General features: G+C 32.2%; 1 protein-coding gene across 2 annotated transcripts; it reads left to right on the forward strand.

Annotated features, from left to right (window-relative positions):
- Positions 1 to 514: 514 nt before the first annotated feature.
- On the forward strand, positions 515 to 12,759 carry LOC111697117 (uncharacterized). 2 transcript variants are annotated; one of them, XM_023467005.1, is made up of 6 exons: positions 515 to 538; positions 6,118 to 6,315; positions 7,341 to 7,419; positions 8,070 to 8,182; positions 11,733 to 11,918; positions 12,602 to 12,759. In XM_023467005.1, exons 2-6 carry the CDS (start codon positions 6,245 to 6,247, stop codon positions 12,690 to 12,692), a joined length of 540 nt encoding a protein of 179 aa, XP_023322773.1. In that variant the 5' UTR covers positions 515 to 538; positions 6,118 to 6,244; the 3' UTR covers positions 12,693 to 12,759. The 2 variants fall into 2 exon arrangements, with proteins under 2 accessions (XP_023322773.1, XP_023322774.1); XM_023467006.1 differs by lacking the exons at positions 515 to 538; positions 6,118 to 6,315; positions 7,341 to 7,419 and adding an exon at positions 7,722 to 7,814.
- The last annotated feature ends 5,162 nt before the right edge of the window (positions 12,760 to 17,921 follow it).

The following is a 17,921-nucleotide window of genomic DNA, read 5'->3' on the forward strand; positions in this document are numbered from 1 at the left end:
ACAGATAGACATAAAGACCTATATACAGACAGACAGATAGACATATAGACATATATAGACATATAGACATTTAGACATATAGACAGATAGACAGATAGACAGATAGACAGATAGACAGATAGACAGATAGACAGATAGACAAATATACAGTAAATTTAACAGTTTAATCGTAGACAAAGACATTTTTACATAATTTTTAAATGCGTACGGGTGAAGTTTATAAATGCGTAAAGGCGGAATGCAACACCGTATAGGTCACTCTATCTATCTATCATTTCAAGATTTGTTCTGTCTGACTATACATCTATCTATCTATCTATCTATCTATCTATCTATCTATCTATCTATCTATCTATCTATCTATCTATCTATCTATCTATCTATCTATCTATCTATCTATCCATCTATCTATCTATCTATCTATCTATCTATCTATCTATCTATCTATCTATCTATCTATCTATCTATCTATAATGGTTTGGTGTGAATCTTTGTAGAATCTGGTTTAGTGTTCAGTTGAGATTTATTCTTCCTCCAGGTGACATTCATTCATTCATTCATTCATCTATTTATTCATCCTTTCATCCTTTCATTCACTCATTCTTGTTCTTCTTGTTCTTTTTTTACTTCTTTTACTTCTTTTTCTTGAACTTCTAGTTTTTCTTGTTATTTTTGTTGTTCTTGCTGTTATTCTTGTTCTTGTTATTGTTCTTGTTCTTCTTGTTCTTCTTGATCTTCTTGTTCTTCTTGTTCTTGTTGTTGTTGTTGTTGTTGTTGTTCTTCTCCTTCTTCTTCTTTTTCTTGTTCCTCTAGTTCTTGTTCTTTTTGTTCTTCTTGTTCTTGTTCTTCTTATTCTTCTTGTTCTTATTCTTCTTGTTTTTCTTGTTCTTCTTGTTCTTGTTCTTGTTCATCTTCTTCTTGTTCCTCTTGTTCTTCTTCTTGTTCTTGTTCTTCTTCTTGTTCTTGTTCCTCTTGTTCTTCTTCTTCTTATTCTTTTCTTCTTTTCTTCTTCAATATCTGAAAAATTTACAAATATCGTAAACTATCGAATATTTGATTAGTATTTTATTTCCCTCTTTCCCTATTCTTCACTTGCAGCTGAATGCAGGGACTGAATATTGGATAATCTTTTAAAGCTTCCAAAGAGTTTTTTTAACGGTTTCTTTACTGATGTTGACAAGAAATGTGTTAAAGGGACTGTAAGCGTATTTTCAATTGACCCTCCAAGCAAAGATAGCAAAGTCCAATTCACAGCAGTACCTTTAAAAGCTTTGTCGATCAAGTATGAATTAGATATCTATGTTTATAATTTTAAAAAATGATTATTTTAATTGTGGTTTATCTTTACCTGTAGGAAAACATATAGGAATTATAAGAATTAAAAAATGTTTAAATTAAAAAATGTTTAAATTAGAAAATATCTGCCACATTATTGATCAAATGAAGGTTTTAAGGGTACCGTTATGAATCAGACATTTTCATCTTCGAGCATGGAGAGTCACTAGAAATTTTGTAATTTCCCATTAAAGATCTGGAGAAATGAGCAGTACAGTTCGATACAGTACAGTACAGTACAGTACAGTACATTACAGTACAGTACAGTACAGTACAGTACAGTACAGTACAGTACAGTACAGTACAGTACAGTACAGTACAGTACAGTACAGTACATTACAGTACAGTACAGTACAGTACAGTACAGTACAGTACAGTACAGTCCCTTTAAATATCTGGAGAAATGAGCCCAAGATATCTAGAAGCCTTTTTAGCTTAATGGCCTTCACATCATTTATGAATTTGGGGTTAAATTATTTTTTGTTTATTACATGCTTAAGACAACTAGCGAGAGTTTTCTGAATTCAGTCTTTAGCAATCTTCGAAACTAAGCATTTATTAAACAATTTATATTAAAATGTTTATTAAGAGCTCCCTTATCCATTATTTTCTGTTTTATATTGAATATTTTTGCATTTGATCATTCATTAAAATTCACATCGGTACCCCATAAAATGGTGAAGATATCCCTGTTACTATTTTCCTGAAATTAGTTAATTTTCTTTTAAGGTTCCTACTTATGCTCCAGGTGGATTTAACGGTTCTGTCAGTATTTCAGAAAGCGTGACTTTCGATTACAATTTCACCCCTTATACATAATATTTTTAGCATTTTTTCAAAAATACGTCTATTCAATTTTGATGGAATTTATCACACCTAATATTTCCCGTTGTAGGGTGATTAAGTGACTTTACCGCCTTAAAACAGGGCGAAAAAGTAACTTTTTCACCCTGCTATTAAAATTTCAAATTTCATACCTAATTTGTCTCATTGTAGGGTGATAAAGTTACTTAATCACCCTACAACAGGGTGATGAGGTAATTTTATCGACCTGCTTTTAAATAATTTGAGTAAAACTGAATAAAATGTTTTATATTTTATTGAAATGGGTATCATGCGTGCAAAAAAGTTTTTGCCAGGATTATTATTTTGATCGAAAACAAACTAGAAGAATTAAAAATCACAGCACTTAATAATACCCATTACAATGACATAAATAGATATTTTGTTGGCATATATGTTTTGAATGAAAAAGTATAAAATAAACAAATCCGTAAGTTTAAAGATTATTGAATTATCGACAAAAACACGTTTAATTTCAAGTAAAAGAGACCGAATGCTTCTCCGGGTTGGCTCCACAGGCAATAAAGAAAATTGACAGAATTTATCTCTCTTCAAGACAGAAAAATTCAAATGGGCATTTACAATCTAATTGTCGACATGCAGTCCTTTAAGCACTATTTTGAGATGATAAGATGAAATTGCGAATTTTGACGGAAAGAAAAGCGGCCATTTTTATACAATATATACATACAAAGAGAATAGAATATATATTAGAGTGGAATTTACTAGAAAAAAGTGTAAAACGGCCATTTTGTTGTACTGTTTCCATACTGCAGGTGTACTTTACATATTTGTGCTATCTAACCTTTTGGGCCCTGGAACATCATTTTATAGAAAATCTAAAATTAATATTAAAAGAAAACCAAATCATGAAATAGGCTGCTTGTATAATTGACCAATGATTATTTCACATAGACTCTATGCCTTTCACTTTACAAACGATGATTTCCGTTATAACTATAAATCAAATGATGTTTTTATTCACCTAATTCATTTTATAAAGTTTATTTAACAGCTTTAAAAAATGGAAATTGAAATGGATAGTCTAGGGAACATACTGTAGTAGTATACTCTACTGCATATAATTCAGGCTGAAAGTGACTGACAAAATTCATACCGAGGGATTGACTAAGTTCCACTCCAATATATATTCTATTCTCTTTGTATACATATAATCCTCTGTTTAGTGATAATCATAGCTGTTTGTTAATTTTATCATTTATTTTATTCTTGACCTATTCAGAACAATATAAAAATTGAAAAATTAACCAATTAAAAGTATAAAACAATAAAGGATAAAATATAAATAAAAACCAGAATAAAACCTTAAGATAAAGGAATTTGATTCCTCTTGAAGTAATTTAACCTTTAAAAGTTAATTAATTTAAAGTGTTTAACCTTATTGGTAAAAACCTCAACTTGAATTTGAGATAGTTGTTTTTTCAACGCAAACTAAGCGAGAACAATTTTCGATTTCAATTTTGTTTTGTATCAAGCATTTAACAGCATGGATTGATAGAAAGAGACAAGCTGTCAATTGAAAAAGCTTCTTATTGTTTACTTGTAAACTAGAGAAAAGCTTGTAAACAATCAAAACTTTTTAAAAAATCGTCTTCATTGTATTGATATAATCGCTAGAATTATCATATAAAAGAACCTCAACATCTATGACATCTATGACATCCATAAAAATACAACTAAGAGAAGAAACATTACTACCAAAAGTGATCTTTTGTATTTTTTAGTCTGCGACGCATTATAGCATTATCTAATGCGTCGTAGAGTCACGTTTACGCAATCCAATTCAAGCAATTCCAGTAATTCATTTTTATTTTTTTTTCTCTGCGATTATTTTTTTCTTGTTTCACGAACAAGGAAAACGTTTCTATAAAGCCAGGATTACCATAGACTGAAAACGTTTTAAAGGGTCTGTTCGCGTAATTTAAAGAGACCCGTCGTGAAATTCAAATGAAATAAAACTCAAATTGAAATTAAAATAAAATTTAAGCCACTGTTTTATGAGTCTCACTCTACCATTTTTTAACATAGAGCGTTAACCTTTTTTGTTAAAAATAACAATTTTTTTCTCAAAGATCTATTTGATTTTTCAACCATCCACCAGAGCGAAGCAAAGGATATTTCTTCACCAAATTGATCGGGGAAATCTAAAAAAATAATCTTTAAATTATCATATATGTATTTTTAAAAGAAAACTTGCCAGAACAGGATGTTAGGTTACTTTGTTTCCCCATGGGACAGTATATGAAGTAACATAATATACAGGGTGTCCCAAAAAACATGGGAATTCAGTGACGAATTCAATATCGTCTTTGTTATGAATTAGCATTGTAGTACCCAATTTCAAAAGCCATAATATTATTAATATATGTCTGCTGGAGTTTATTTTATGAAAACGCTAAATGGTTGTAAAGATGTGCCTATTGTAAACCCACCCAGCTAGTTCATTCAACCCAAGCTAGATTGTATCATGAGTTGAGTAACTGGACAAACAAATAGTATTGATTGTATTTAACCCGTTACTACCGGAGCTGGGATCAACGGCCAGAGGAAATTTCCAGGGTAGCAAGGTTCAAATCCTGGGAATCCTTATCAGGGGAACACGGATAACGGTGCTTTCGTCGGAAGAGAAAGCAATCTGAACGTCCATTTTGTCCCCGAGAAAAGGGTTAGTCTTGATGAAGGAGGAGAAGAGAGCGGTCGATCACAGCTCCAGTAGCTCCGAGAGGAGAATTAGCTCCATCTATGATTCCAGGATTGACTTCGGTTGATCCTCAGTTTGTATTTTAATAATAATGTAAAATAAATGTCTGTGCAAAGTTAGTGCTTTAATCGATTCCATCTGGCTTGTTATATTGAGTTTCTCTTTGTAAAGTTGCCTTTATTCAGTTCTTTATACATGAGTTTCTATTAAGTTTATACTATAATGTCTCTGCAAGATGAACAGTGAAGACGGACAAGTTTACCCTGTTTGTAAACTGTAATTTTCTTGTTTTACTAAGTACAACAAAGCAGTCAAAACATAAACAAACAACTTGTAAACATAGCAGACAAAAATTTTACGGATAACAGCTTTCTTGCAGTAGGTATCGCTATACTAAATCAAAGAATTATTTTAAAAGATGAATTCACTGAATTCCCATGTTTATTGAGACACCCTGTACCATTTCTAACATAGTTAGTGTTTGAAAATCATCTGTGGGGCCCTGAATGTATAAATATCTGTTCGTCCCTTCTCCTATCATGATTCTAAATCATCTGTGGGGCCCTGACTGTATAAATATCTGTTCGTCCCTTCTCCTATCATGATTCTAAATCATCTGTGGGGCCCTGACTGTATAAATATCTGTTCGTCCCTTCTCCTATCATGATTCTAAATCATCTGTGGGGCCCTGACTGTATAAATATCTGTTCGTCCCTTCTCCTATCATGATTCTAAATTTGATCTTTGATCCTGAATTCTTCCTTTAGATGTCGAACCATTCCAGATTTTAAATATTATATTTAAAACTCAGATCAGAACACACCTTAAACACCATATTCATACCACATAGATATTTCATTTTGTTAACTAGAATTCAGACCGCTTTGCATCTCCTTAAAAAAATGTCCCTCAAGATGAATTACATTTATCAAGGAGTTTTTAAAAATGATGCTAATTGGATCCAGCTTTTTAGACTTATTTTTTTCTCACACTTTACAATCACTTTCGACCGGAACACTAAAAAAATCTTCAGATTGTGGTTTTTAAGGTTATTAAAGCTTCAACTTTGTGTGAGGAGTACCATAAAAAGATATTTCTAAATCACATTTTTTAATCTGGCAAAGTTTCAGTCCCTAAATTTTCATGTGTTAATAATAATTAAATATTTACATTAAAAAACTTCATCAATTTATTTTTTAAAAAATTATTTATTTTAGGCAAAGTGGTTTTATCAAAAACTAGTTGCAGTGGACAACATCAACAGCAACAACAACAACAACAATAACAACAACAACAACAACAAGTAGAGTAAAGTGTAAAATAAAACAAAAACGAAAAATAAAGATGTTTGAAAGTGTCAGTATCTTCGCTGTTTTCGGTCTGTTAACAACAATCTACGCTGCTCCTCAATCTAGGTATGGAAGCGAGGAAAGGCACACCACACCATTTTTTCATCCACACCACAAATGACATTACAACCACACCTACCATTATTTCTTCCTACCACACCTTATCTTCGTCCAGGTGTTTCTACTGCGTAAACAATGCCGGACAAAAAAAGGGTGTGATAATAAGAAATAATGGTAAGCGCAATGCCAAGAATTGAGTTTGCAACGTTATTTGTGGTCGAACGAAAAAGGTGGGGGTTGCCTTCCCTTCCTCGGTATTGAAAACCCACTAATCTACTGAAATACTTTACGAAATTCTTACCGACCCGGCCCAAATTCCGTACTGTATTTCATGATTGGCTAGGTTTCCATGTTATCAATGAAAGTACAACACTTGAAAACGGTCTAACTTTTTCAATGACTTTAGAGGGGGGGGGGGGGGGAAGGACCTAAAAAGGTGAACCTTAAGATGGGATTGGTAAATCGAGTTTTCCATAATTAAAAACCAAGTCTGACGATTTAGCATTAATTTAAAAAATCATCTTAGAAGACAATATAAGGTAAATGTATTTTAAATCACGTTACCAGTCACTTTTAAAGCTTTTTAGACTTGTAGGTCGCCTGGTGCCCCTTTATCTATTAACAATATTAGCTTTTAGGTCGCCTGGCGCCCCTTTATCTATTAACAATGTTAGCTATTATGTTGCCTCGTGCCCCTTTATCTATTAACATTAACAATGTTAGCTTTTAAATCGGAAAGTTGCCTAATTTTAGCTGTTCACAAAGTTTTGCGGATTTTTGGTTTAAATTGGTGAATTTTAAAAGATACAGATTCTAAAAAGTTGTAAAACATACTTTTGATTCTGTTCATGTCATCGATCAAAATATTCGCAATTTCAAAATTAAGCTGTTGTTTATAAAGCGATTAAAACTTTTATTCGAAAAATATGTTTTGTATGGAGAAAGGAGAAATTTTGAAGGGGGGGGGGCCGGGACACTCCTCCTTCTCCCTTTCCTCTAATCCAATCCTCGATGGTTCTATATCTATCTAGGGCTGCTTTACTGGACCGTATTCTGGATACTGTAGATGAAGAAACTAATTTCATCAATGTTGATGAGAGAAATAAACAGGTGGAGGAGACATCTTCTCACAAGGGAGGAAGGGCAAACAACAAGAATTTTTCGTCCGAGCCATATTCTCTTGTCTGAACCACCATCGAAACTTTATGAGTGCCGAATCCTCAAAATTAGAACCATTTTTCAATAATTTGGTTACATTTGATTCGGATGTAGAATATTTGTGGCTAGCCTTCCCTCCCTCGCATACACACACACAAAAAACATAATCATACAGCACAAAATGATATTTTGAAGAAAAAAAACAGATGTAACAACTTACCTTTAAGGTGTAAAGTTCAAACTAACAAAAAGTTCAAATCTTATAAAAGATGTTAAATGATTTAATTTTTTTTGTGAAACCTAGGTTGACTCTTGGAAGTCAGCTGGCTGTGAGAGGTCTTATCCAGGATTATTCAATTCTATTTTTATAAAAGATAGTGTTTGCTAAAAATAAACTATTGGTTCGTTTAGAGTATCTGGCCAACCTTCAGAGAGCTTTAACCAAGTTGTAAATTTAGTTGTAAATGGCGAAACCTTTGTGTCGGATGTTTGGCTAATTCTGTTTTACAACGTATTTCTTTATAGAAACATTGGCTAGAGATGAAAAAAGTGCAAAAAGATTTCAATAATCTCTTTTGATCTAATATTTTGTATTTTTGCAGGATTATGAGGTTGAAGATGAAATCCCCCTGGGGAGTCTTTTATTGCTGGGGAATATTTCCCCTGAAAACCAACCAATCTTTCCAGATAGGATAGCTCTAGAAACAGGACATAGGTATACATTTTTCAACATTTTTCAACATTTTTCAACATTTTTCAACATTTTTCAATATTTTTCAACATTTTTCAACCCTTTTCAACACTTTTCAACCTTTCAATTTTCAAGGTATAATTCTCTGTTTTTTTACGATACTATCGATTGGATTATGTAGCTCATTAACTAAAGATCAATTGCACTAAACTCAGTTGTTCAATTACTGGTTTCAGACCATTTGAAAATCAGTGGATATGAACTGAAACATGAAATTCATAATTTTCAAATTAAGGAATTGAAAAAATATTAATTAATATGGCGCATGGCCCCTACGCTGTGTTGTGAATCGTTTTAGATTGCTGAAAAAATAATAATAAATAATAAAATATAATAAGACTTTAAAACTGTCTTTTGCTTTTCTAAAAAACGTTGCAATATCTTTTGGGTCGTTTTTTTTTGCATATTTCTTCTGTCACATTTAAAATTTGATATGTGAAAATATCTGCAAAATTTGATATGTGAAAACATCAGCAAAATTTTATTTGTGAAAATATTTGCAAAATTTGATATGTGAAAATATCTGCAAAATTTGATATATGTGAAAATGTCTGCAAATTTTGAAAAGTGAAAATATGTGCATAAAACGAATAAACTATATTGCCGTGGCGATCTACAGACGAAGCGCTTAACCGAGATCTTGTCGTCACCTGACAGAACTATATAATATTTAGATTATAACATATAATTTGGTGTCAAAAATATTTACAAATATATTTTGGATAAATATTTTTACATTTAAAGATTAATTCAATTGAATTAATAATTCCTGCTGATTTGAACTACAGTCCTTTTATATGATCATTAGTCTAAATGAACGTTAGTTAAATCGATCATTAGACACCTATTTTACATCTGAAAAGTTATAATATGGTAAGTACAGAAAAACAGCAATTAGTTAGTTACCAGAGCGGAAATGGAACGTAAATATTTTGTATCAGAAATCACTCTAAAAAACGCGAACAGTCTCTTTAAACGAAAGAATTCTGACTCCTTCCCTGTATTGTAGAGTGTGAGAAAAGGAGATCATTTATTGACGTTTCTCCAATAAACACAAATCTGTATTCTGCCGTCTCATCTCATTTTACTGTGCACTTTAAAACAAATATAAAAACAAATAAAATTCTAGTTTTTAAAGTTGAATAAAATAGTTTTCAACTTTTGGGACGGGAACATAAAAATAAAAAAAATGTGGATCCATTTTTTATCGTAAATAATTTTCCAATATTTGTCGGTTCGGATTAACTAACTTTGGATATTAATAATAATAAAAAATAAATATATATTAAAAGAACATGCGTATTCTACCGTATCATCTCGCTTTACTGCTTTAGTAAAAACATATTTAAAAAATGAAAAGTATTTTTTTGAAATATACACATAAATTTGAAGTTTTGCAGCTGGCACAAAACAAAATAAATGTAGAACATTATTGTTGATGGTGCACTGAAAAGTTTCTGCAGCGGATTTTTAGCGATTTTGTAAAATCCAAGGTTAAAATGCTAGGAAAGTTATCTCAGAGTTTTAAGCATCTTTTCTACTGCAGTTGATAATGTAAACACAAGACGGATGTCGAAGCATGACATGGGATCCATCTTTCAAATAAAAAATCAATGAAATATTCTGGTCATAGGAAACTATTATGTGAATTATCAAAATTATCTAAACTAAATGCTTTTATCCTCCTCGGATACTATACGAACACTGATGCATCTATTCTTGTTTACAAATTCCGCTCAGAGAGAACTGGTTTTAATTTCAATTGCAACTGCAATTAACTTTCCTTGCATTATAACCTTGTAAAAATCAGTCTCCAGGCAGCCAGAAAACCCGGATCGACAGTAAAAAGTATTTTTCAGTCTAAATGAACCATCTTTAAATATTAAAAGAAAAAAATTAACAATTATTTCTCAAAATAAACGGAAATCTATATTCTGCAATATCATCTCATTTTACTGCTGTTGTAAAATAGAAAGTATAAAATAAAACTAACTATAAAATCTTTATTGTAAAAAAGGTTAATGAAATGATTTTGGTGTTCTTTAGTGGAAACATAAACATAATAATATTTACAATTATTTTTGAAAACTCGACACAGAAAAATTTCTTTAGATGAACATGAACATGAACATGAACATGAACATGAACACGAACATGAACATGCACATGAACATGAACATGAACATGAACATGAACATGAACATGAACATGAACATGAACATGAACAACATAAACATAAACATAAACATAAACATAAACATAAACATAAACATAAACATAAACATAAACATAAACATAAACTTAAACATAAACTTAAACATAAACATGAACACGAACATGAACATGAATATAATGATGAAAAAGCTATGGTTCAATTAATTAAGTTACAGTGTGATTAAAACCGTTACAAAACAGAAAAGTTAAAATCCATTTAAAATTACGTGCGTGGTCCCTTCTAGGAAGATATTTTATTATATTTCAGCTATAAATCAAAGTATAACTATTTTATAAAAAGAAAAAGATTTTTCATTCTATGGCTTCAGCTTCCAGAAAATAAAAATACTATGATTAATGTTTTCCCTCGCAATTAATCATTTTAGTTTTACCATGTAATAGAGCTTGGACATGTTGTAAACAAAAACACTTGTTTGACAGGACTGTCAGCGTAATAGAGCTTGGACATCTTGTAAACAAAACATTTGTTTGACAGGACTGTCAGCGTAATAGAGCTTGGACATCTTGTAAACAAAACATTTGTTTGACAGGACTGTCAGCGTAATAGAGCTTGGACATGTTGTAAACAAAACACTTGTTTGACAGGACTTTCAGCGTACTAGAGCTTGGACATCTTGTAAACAAAAACATTTGTTTGACAGGACTGTCAGCGTAATTCTAAGTGACGACCCGTGCCAAGATGGCATTGCCCGATTCACAATATTACCCGTCAAAGCTTTGTCAGATGAAGCATGAATTAGATATTAATATCCATAATTTTGTATACACTAAACGATAATATCTTTCACATCATTGATCAGATAAAGGTTTCAAGGATCACTTCTGTATGCCGAGTCCATTAGCGCCTGATCCAATGAGGGTTTAGTCATGTGTTTGTTGTCTATTCTGAACCATTAAAAATAGTATGGCGGTAACATCTATCTTTCTATCTATCTCATTATCCAATTAAAGTTATGAATCCTTCAATCAGCGCTATCAGTAATTGGAAATGATTTGGATTTTGGGTTTAAGTTACTTACTTACTCACCTACAATTATGGATTCATGATTTGATTTAGCCAAGCCTTCAAAAGTTATCTACCTTTAAAAGTTATCTACCTTCAAAAGTTATCTACCTTCAAAAGTTATCTACCTTTAAAAGTTATCTACCTTCAAAAGTTATCTACCTTCAAAAGTTATCTACCTGCAGGGGAACATGTATACGTTTTTGTAGTTTGAAGGGTCAAATTGAGTTTAGGAAAAACATTTAAAGATATTTTTACAAGTTATCAATTTTTTAGGATTCCCATTGAATTGTTTCCCACAGCAACACAAGATCGTCTACAAGAGTCAAGAGCTGAAGAGAAATACATCAATACTTCAACCTTCAGACGCTTCCAACCAACAACAACAAAAACAACAACAACATCAACAGCTTCTACAGTATCAACAACAACAGAAGTTTCTATAGAAGAAGACAGAGCAAGGTGAGACAAGAATTTCTAATAAAAAATTCCAAGTTATTTTTTGTACCGCAGTCGGTTGGAGTTAATAAGAGTAGAACTATTATGGAGACGTGTGTAGGGTTTGTTTACATTTTACAGTGACACAAAAGGACAGCATTGATTGTAAACAATAACAAAGATCACGATCCTTTACTGCTTTAGTGAATGTAAATTCAAATAGAAGCAGCCTAAAGTCAGACCGTCTGACCCTGCGGGGCTGTCCTAAACAAGACCGCGAAGGTTGACCCAGCCTGGATATTCAAATGTACAATGGTTGTGTTATTGTTTGCAATACAACTGCAGTGAAACCAGAAACTGTGGAATAGGAAGTTGACAAAATAGAAATACTTAAGTATATTTGATATTGTTATAAAGCAAACATTTTTATTTATAAAATTACTTATTAAGTTAAACCTAAGCTAAACCTGAGTCCCATGCTCATTGGACTATTTAAAGACATGGACTCAGTCTAGTCTTTCTATTCTATTTCAGAGTTTTCTGGTTATAACTGTAGTTCTAGAGCCACAGAAAAATGTAAACAAACCCTATCCCCTTCTTTTAACTAGGGTATGAAAATGTTGTGAAAAAAATCTACCTTTAATGTTATATTTTAGTTTTTGTTATCTTAAACCTCGAAAAAAATAATAATCATTAATTTTGTTTAGAACATTTTCAGTCGGAGCATTTCTATCCGACGAGGGAGACAATACGTACGAGCGCAGTTTGCACGTGTTTGCCCCGTCATCTTTCTTCTAAATCGTCTTTATTTTGTGTGTATCTATCAATCTACTGTTACCTGCTTAATAAACTTTTAAAATTATAATTTCCAAAATTTTTATTTTTGGAACGATATCTAGGAAGTTACAGATTGAATCTATAGAAATCTGAGTAAAGTTGGCAACATTTCTAAAATAACTTAATGAATTCAAGAATACTAGATTTATCATTTTTCCTAATTCTTGGATTTCAGTTTTTGTAAAATTTTCTGAAATGTTACAGTGTTGTTCAGAAGCATTAAAATTCCATTTTAAACTTTTGTAAAATTGATCTCCATATTATGCAAACTACAAGATTAATTTAATATTCTTTTTCGATATCCCGTGATGGCCATAATTTGCAGGGATAGCTTTAATTGAGGGATATAGCATCATCATTATTCTTTAAAAGTATTTAATATAAAAATTAGATTATTCAATCTAAAAGAATTAATTGTTTTAAATAGCTAAGGTCTACGACATTGGGTACCAAAGATATTGGAATTAGAAAATCAGGGTTTGTGGCAAAGATTTAATTCCTTTCTCTAAATATTTTCCGAAAACCATTCTTGGACTGGAAATGTTAAAATATATGGTAAAAAACTTCCAAGATTAAGTTTAGCTTGTTTTTAAAAAGTTTTAATTATTCTAATTTCAGAAAATTAGTATAAGCAATATTCATGCTATTATATATTAGGGCGCAACTAGGATATTTCTAAAAGCAGGGGTTGCGAGGGGCAGAAAAGCATCCTTATTTAGAAAATTATATAAATGTTAAGTTGCATTACATTTTTATGCAATCAAACACGTTGCCCCGTTTTTTAACGGACTATTTGCGTCATTTAAAGTGATTCTACATGCAATGCTCGATTAACAAAGGTACCATTGAAACCTCAATTCAATCAGAATTTTAAAAGATTTGGCGGTTTTCTGGTTCAAAAAGTGTTTGATTCTGACTTTTCTCCATCTCTTCCTATTCGCATTTCGAAGAGAAACCGCAAATTAAAAATAAACTGCAGTTTAAAGAGAAAAAAAAACATGGATATCTAATTCATACTCAGACAAAGCTTTGAAATGTACCGTTGTAAATCGGGCATTGCCATCTTTGCATCATGATCATGATGCAAATACATATGAGGGATACTTGAAATTACGCTTACAGTCCCTTTGTAAGGACTGTACTACAGACTACACAGACTGCTCATACACTCTACCTGGAAAGGCTGAGCAGGCCTATAGTGTCACGGCACGCCATGCTACGGTTTTTTGACTGACATCTCACGGCCAGTTGTTGCATTTAGGGGTTAATTTTACAACTTTTAAAGAAATACTCCAATTTTAAACATAAAACATAACGATTATGAATATTTTCTATTTTTAAAGATTTTGCATTTCCTATTCAAAGGATCCATAAATATCCCTGAATACAGATGTCTCCTGATTGGTCGTTTACGGTAATTGTACACAATAGAACATGCTGTGGAAAATATCGCATGTTATAGGTGTTATTCGATCTCTGTAACTCCCTTATCTCTGGACTGTACACAATTACATTACAAGGATTCACAGTTGTACCCTAGTCCACCTCAAAGTGAATAAATACTAAAGTGGAACAGACTAAGGAAACGACGACAGGTTGGGCCATATTTGGTTTGGAAATAATTTCATGAAAAGATTTCATTTGGAAAGTAAAGACTAGAAAAAATAGACTAAAGACCCATGTAAATGTCGTCTTCAGATAGAACTTCGAAATTTTCACGATTTAAAATCAAAAATTTTTGTACGTTTCTATGTAGTTTATATGTAAATACTATTTAGTCGCTTAATCAATTCATTGATTTTCCCTGGCACTTCTAACATAAAATGTCGTCATCCAACTGTGAGTTTGGTCCACTTTAGTATTTATTCACTTTGAGTCCACCTTCACTGTCTGAGCCTGAGTAAAACTAATGGAGATATCCTTGTTTTCTAATTGAAAATAGATTGTTTTACATTTGCGGTTATCAAAAAAGTAACTTGTGGATTTGCATAAGAGGTTAATAAAGAAAGTGACACAATTAATCTCTTTTCAGTATCTTTTCCACTCTGTTAACCAGATAAAGGTTTTAAGGGTTCATTTGCGAATCGGGCTTTTTATTGCAGTGACAGCCATTGTAATTTAATGGTATAGGGTAGGAGAGCTAGTGGTAAGAGAGAGTTAATATTTTTCTATTTTTCCGAATACTTTCTACTTGGTAAGAATATTAAGTATATAATAGGATAAAATATAAAGCTGTGTACAACAATATCAATCTTCTCTATGGGGCAGGTTTGGCTGTGAGGCCGATGATACAGGTAGGGGTGGGCATGATGGTCATGTTTATAACTAAAACTTTTGATTCCAGGTTTTGCCGGCTTCCTTTCTCGTTGACTTTTTAAAATGACTGAACTAACACAGTTCACTCTTGAATTTGCAGCTGAATAAAAGCAGGTGTCGATAAGTTTAATCACAAATATCTCAGTACTCAACAAACGCACACGTTTCAAGGGTACCGTTGTAAATCAGGCATTGCCCTATTTGCTAGAGGGTCACTTGAAATTTAGCTTACAGTCCCTGTAAATATACAATTCTAGCCGGATACCTTTCCAATTAAAGGCCAACCTTAGCGTAGTCTGACTCGGTGCTATTGGAGAACTCGATGTGAGAGCTAAATCTTCAAAAGTTTATCTACGGATTATACAATTTGGCGTCAAACATGGGGTATTTTCCGGGAGAACATTTTTTATATTTTGGAGAAATTAAATAATCAGTGTAAAGTAGATATAATTTTCATAAAATCCTTTTATTTAAATGGTAAAACGGAATTTTATGAAATCATATTTGCATTACTGGAGAACTTTTTTTTTACTTTTGAGAAATTTTTTTCTCTCTAAAAATAGAACTGTAGATAGAATTTTTGTAAAATATTTTTTAACAGTAATAGTAACATGCAAATTTATGTATAACCATATAATCATTCATTTATGTTGTCAGTACATAATAAAATCTGGGGGACCTTAAACACAATAGAGAGCAGTACAAATGTACATATTAAACTATTTTGCTCCTTTAATGTCTAGGGTATGTTAAAAAATAGAAATTATGATAATGATAATGATAAGCTATAATGTTTTTCAAATCGTTTAATTCTCAAAAATATAAAAAAAAATTCTCTCGGAAAATACGCCATGTTGCTATACGTAGCTGTTTCTATACGTTGGATTTCTATAAGGTTTGACGCCATACAATTTATTTTCCGGCACTAAGCTCTTTACCAACCTTCCTTCGTTCACGTTAACGGTAATCAAGGTATCGTTTTTAAATGATAACTTGACAGTTCTTTTCTTTTACTTAACAGAATTTTCTCTTAGTTTTTAAAAACGTCCAGACGTTAATTCAAGTGACCCTCCGTTAAGGTTGGGCTTGCCTGATTACTAATATTTTCTTTTTTAGCAGAATTTTTCGTTTACTAACAGAATTTTCCGTTTATTAACAGAATTTTCCTTTTAATAACAGAATTTTCCGTTTACTAACAGAATTTTCCGTTTATTAACAGAATTTTCCGCTTACTAACAGAATTTTCCGTTTATTAACAGATTTTTCCGTTTATTAACAGAATTTTCCGTTTATTAACAGAATTTTCCGTTTACTAACAGAATTTTCCGTGTATTAACAGAATTTTCCGTTTATTAACAGAATTTTCCAGTTATTAACAGAATTTTCCAGTTATTAACAGAATTTTCCGTTGATTAACAGAATTTCTATTAATTTTCCAAAAGATATTTTATCATCAAAGTCCACCCCTAGATCTAGGGATAAAGAGCTGGGAAAAACATGTATTTAATATCCTTGCTTTTCAGCTAAACAGCTTTTAGACTTTTCTCAAAGATTTTGTGACGAACAGAGTTTTTATAATATTTAGAATCTATTTCTTGCAAAGTTTTTTTACAACTGTTATATATATTTTACACATTTTAAGTTTAACCTGCTCAAACTTGCAATCTTACTTACTTTTGGTTTTGATCCTTTTCTGCCAACAAAGTTTATTTATCCAATGCAAGATTTGGTTAAAATTTGTTTCAGCTTTGCATTAAAAGCATTATCATGTATCTCTGTATCCCTGTTTCCCTGTATCCCTGTTTCCTTGTTTCTTTGTATCCATGTATCCCTGAATCTCTGCTTCCGTGTATCCCTGTATTCCTGTATCACTGTATCCTTGTATCCCTGTATCCCTATAAACCTGTATTCCTGTATCCCTGTTTTCCTGTATCCCTGTATCCCTATATCCCTATATCTATATCCCTATATCCCTGTATCCCTGTATCCCTGTATACCTGTATTCCTGTATCCCTGTATTCCTGTATCCCTGTATCCCTATATCCCTATATCCCTGTATCCCTGCATCCCTGTATCCCTGTATCCCTGTATCCCTGTATCCCTGTATCCCTGTATCCCTGTATCCCTGTATCCCTGTATCCCTATATCTCTGTATCCCTGTATCTCTGTATCCCTGTATCCCTGTATCCCTGTATCCCCATATCCCTGTATCCCTATCTCCCTGTATTCCTGTATCCCTGTATCCCTAAATCCCTAAATCCCTGTATCCCTGTATCCCTGTATCCCTGTATCCCTGTATCCGTATATCCCTGTATCCCTGTATCCCTGTATCCCTGTTCCCTGTATCCCTGTATCCCTATATCCCTGTATCCCTGTATCCCTGTATCCCTATATCCCTATATTCCTGTATCAATGTATCACTGTATCCCTATATCCCTGTATCCCTGTATGCATAAGGACCAGGACGGATCCAAGGGCCGGTGTAAGGTTGGAGAAGGAGGAGGATTGAAGAATACTGGAGGTTTGGATCAGTTCTAGAAAACCTTCTCTGCCAGACACATATCCAACCGTATCCGTCCTCGATTCAAACTACCGTTATTTACCTTTTCTGTGAAATGGAAATAGAAAAACCGAGAAAAAGGTTGTATTCATTTCAGAATTGTACTATTTTCCAGCGCTTAAACTTAGTTATTGTATTTTGGGCTGAAATTACAAACTCTTGAGATAAAGTTTTGCTAAAATGTTTCGAATTCATAAAGTTTTCCAGTAAAACAGGGTTGGTTAAACAACCCTGCAAACTTTTTTCAGGTTTATTATTTTTTAATGATAACACGGCACGTTTTGAGAGAATTTACTTAGTAGATATTCTTTTAC

Source organism: Eurytemora carolleeae, unplaced genomic scaffold (assembly GCF_000591075.1).
Source record: "Eurytemora carolleeae unplaced genomic scaffold, Eaff_2.0 scaffold201, whole genome shotgun sequence".
Taxonomy (NCBI): Eukaryota; Metazoa; Arthropoda; class Copepoda; order Calanoida; family Temoridae; genus Eurytemora; species Eurytemora carolleeae.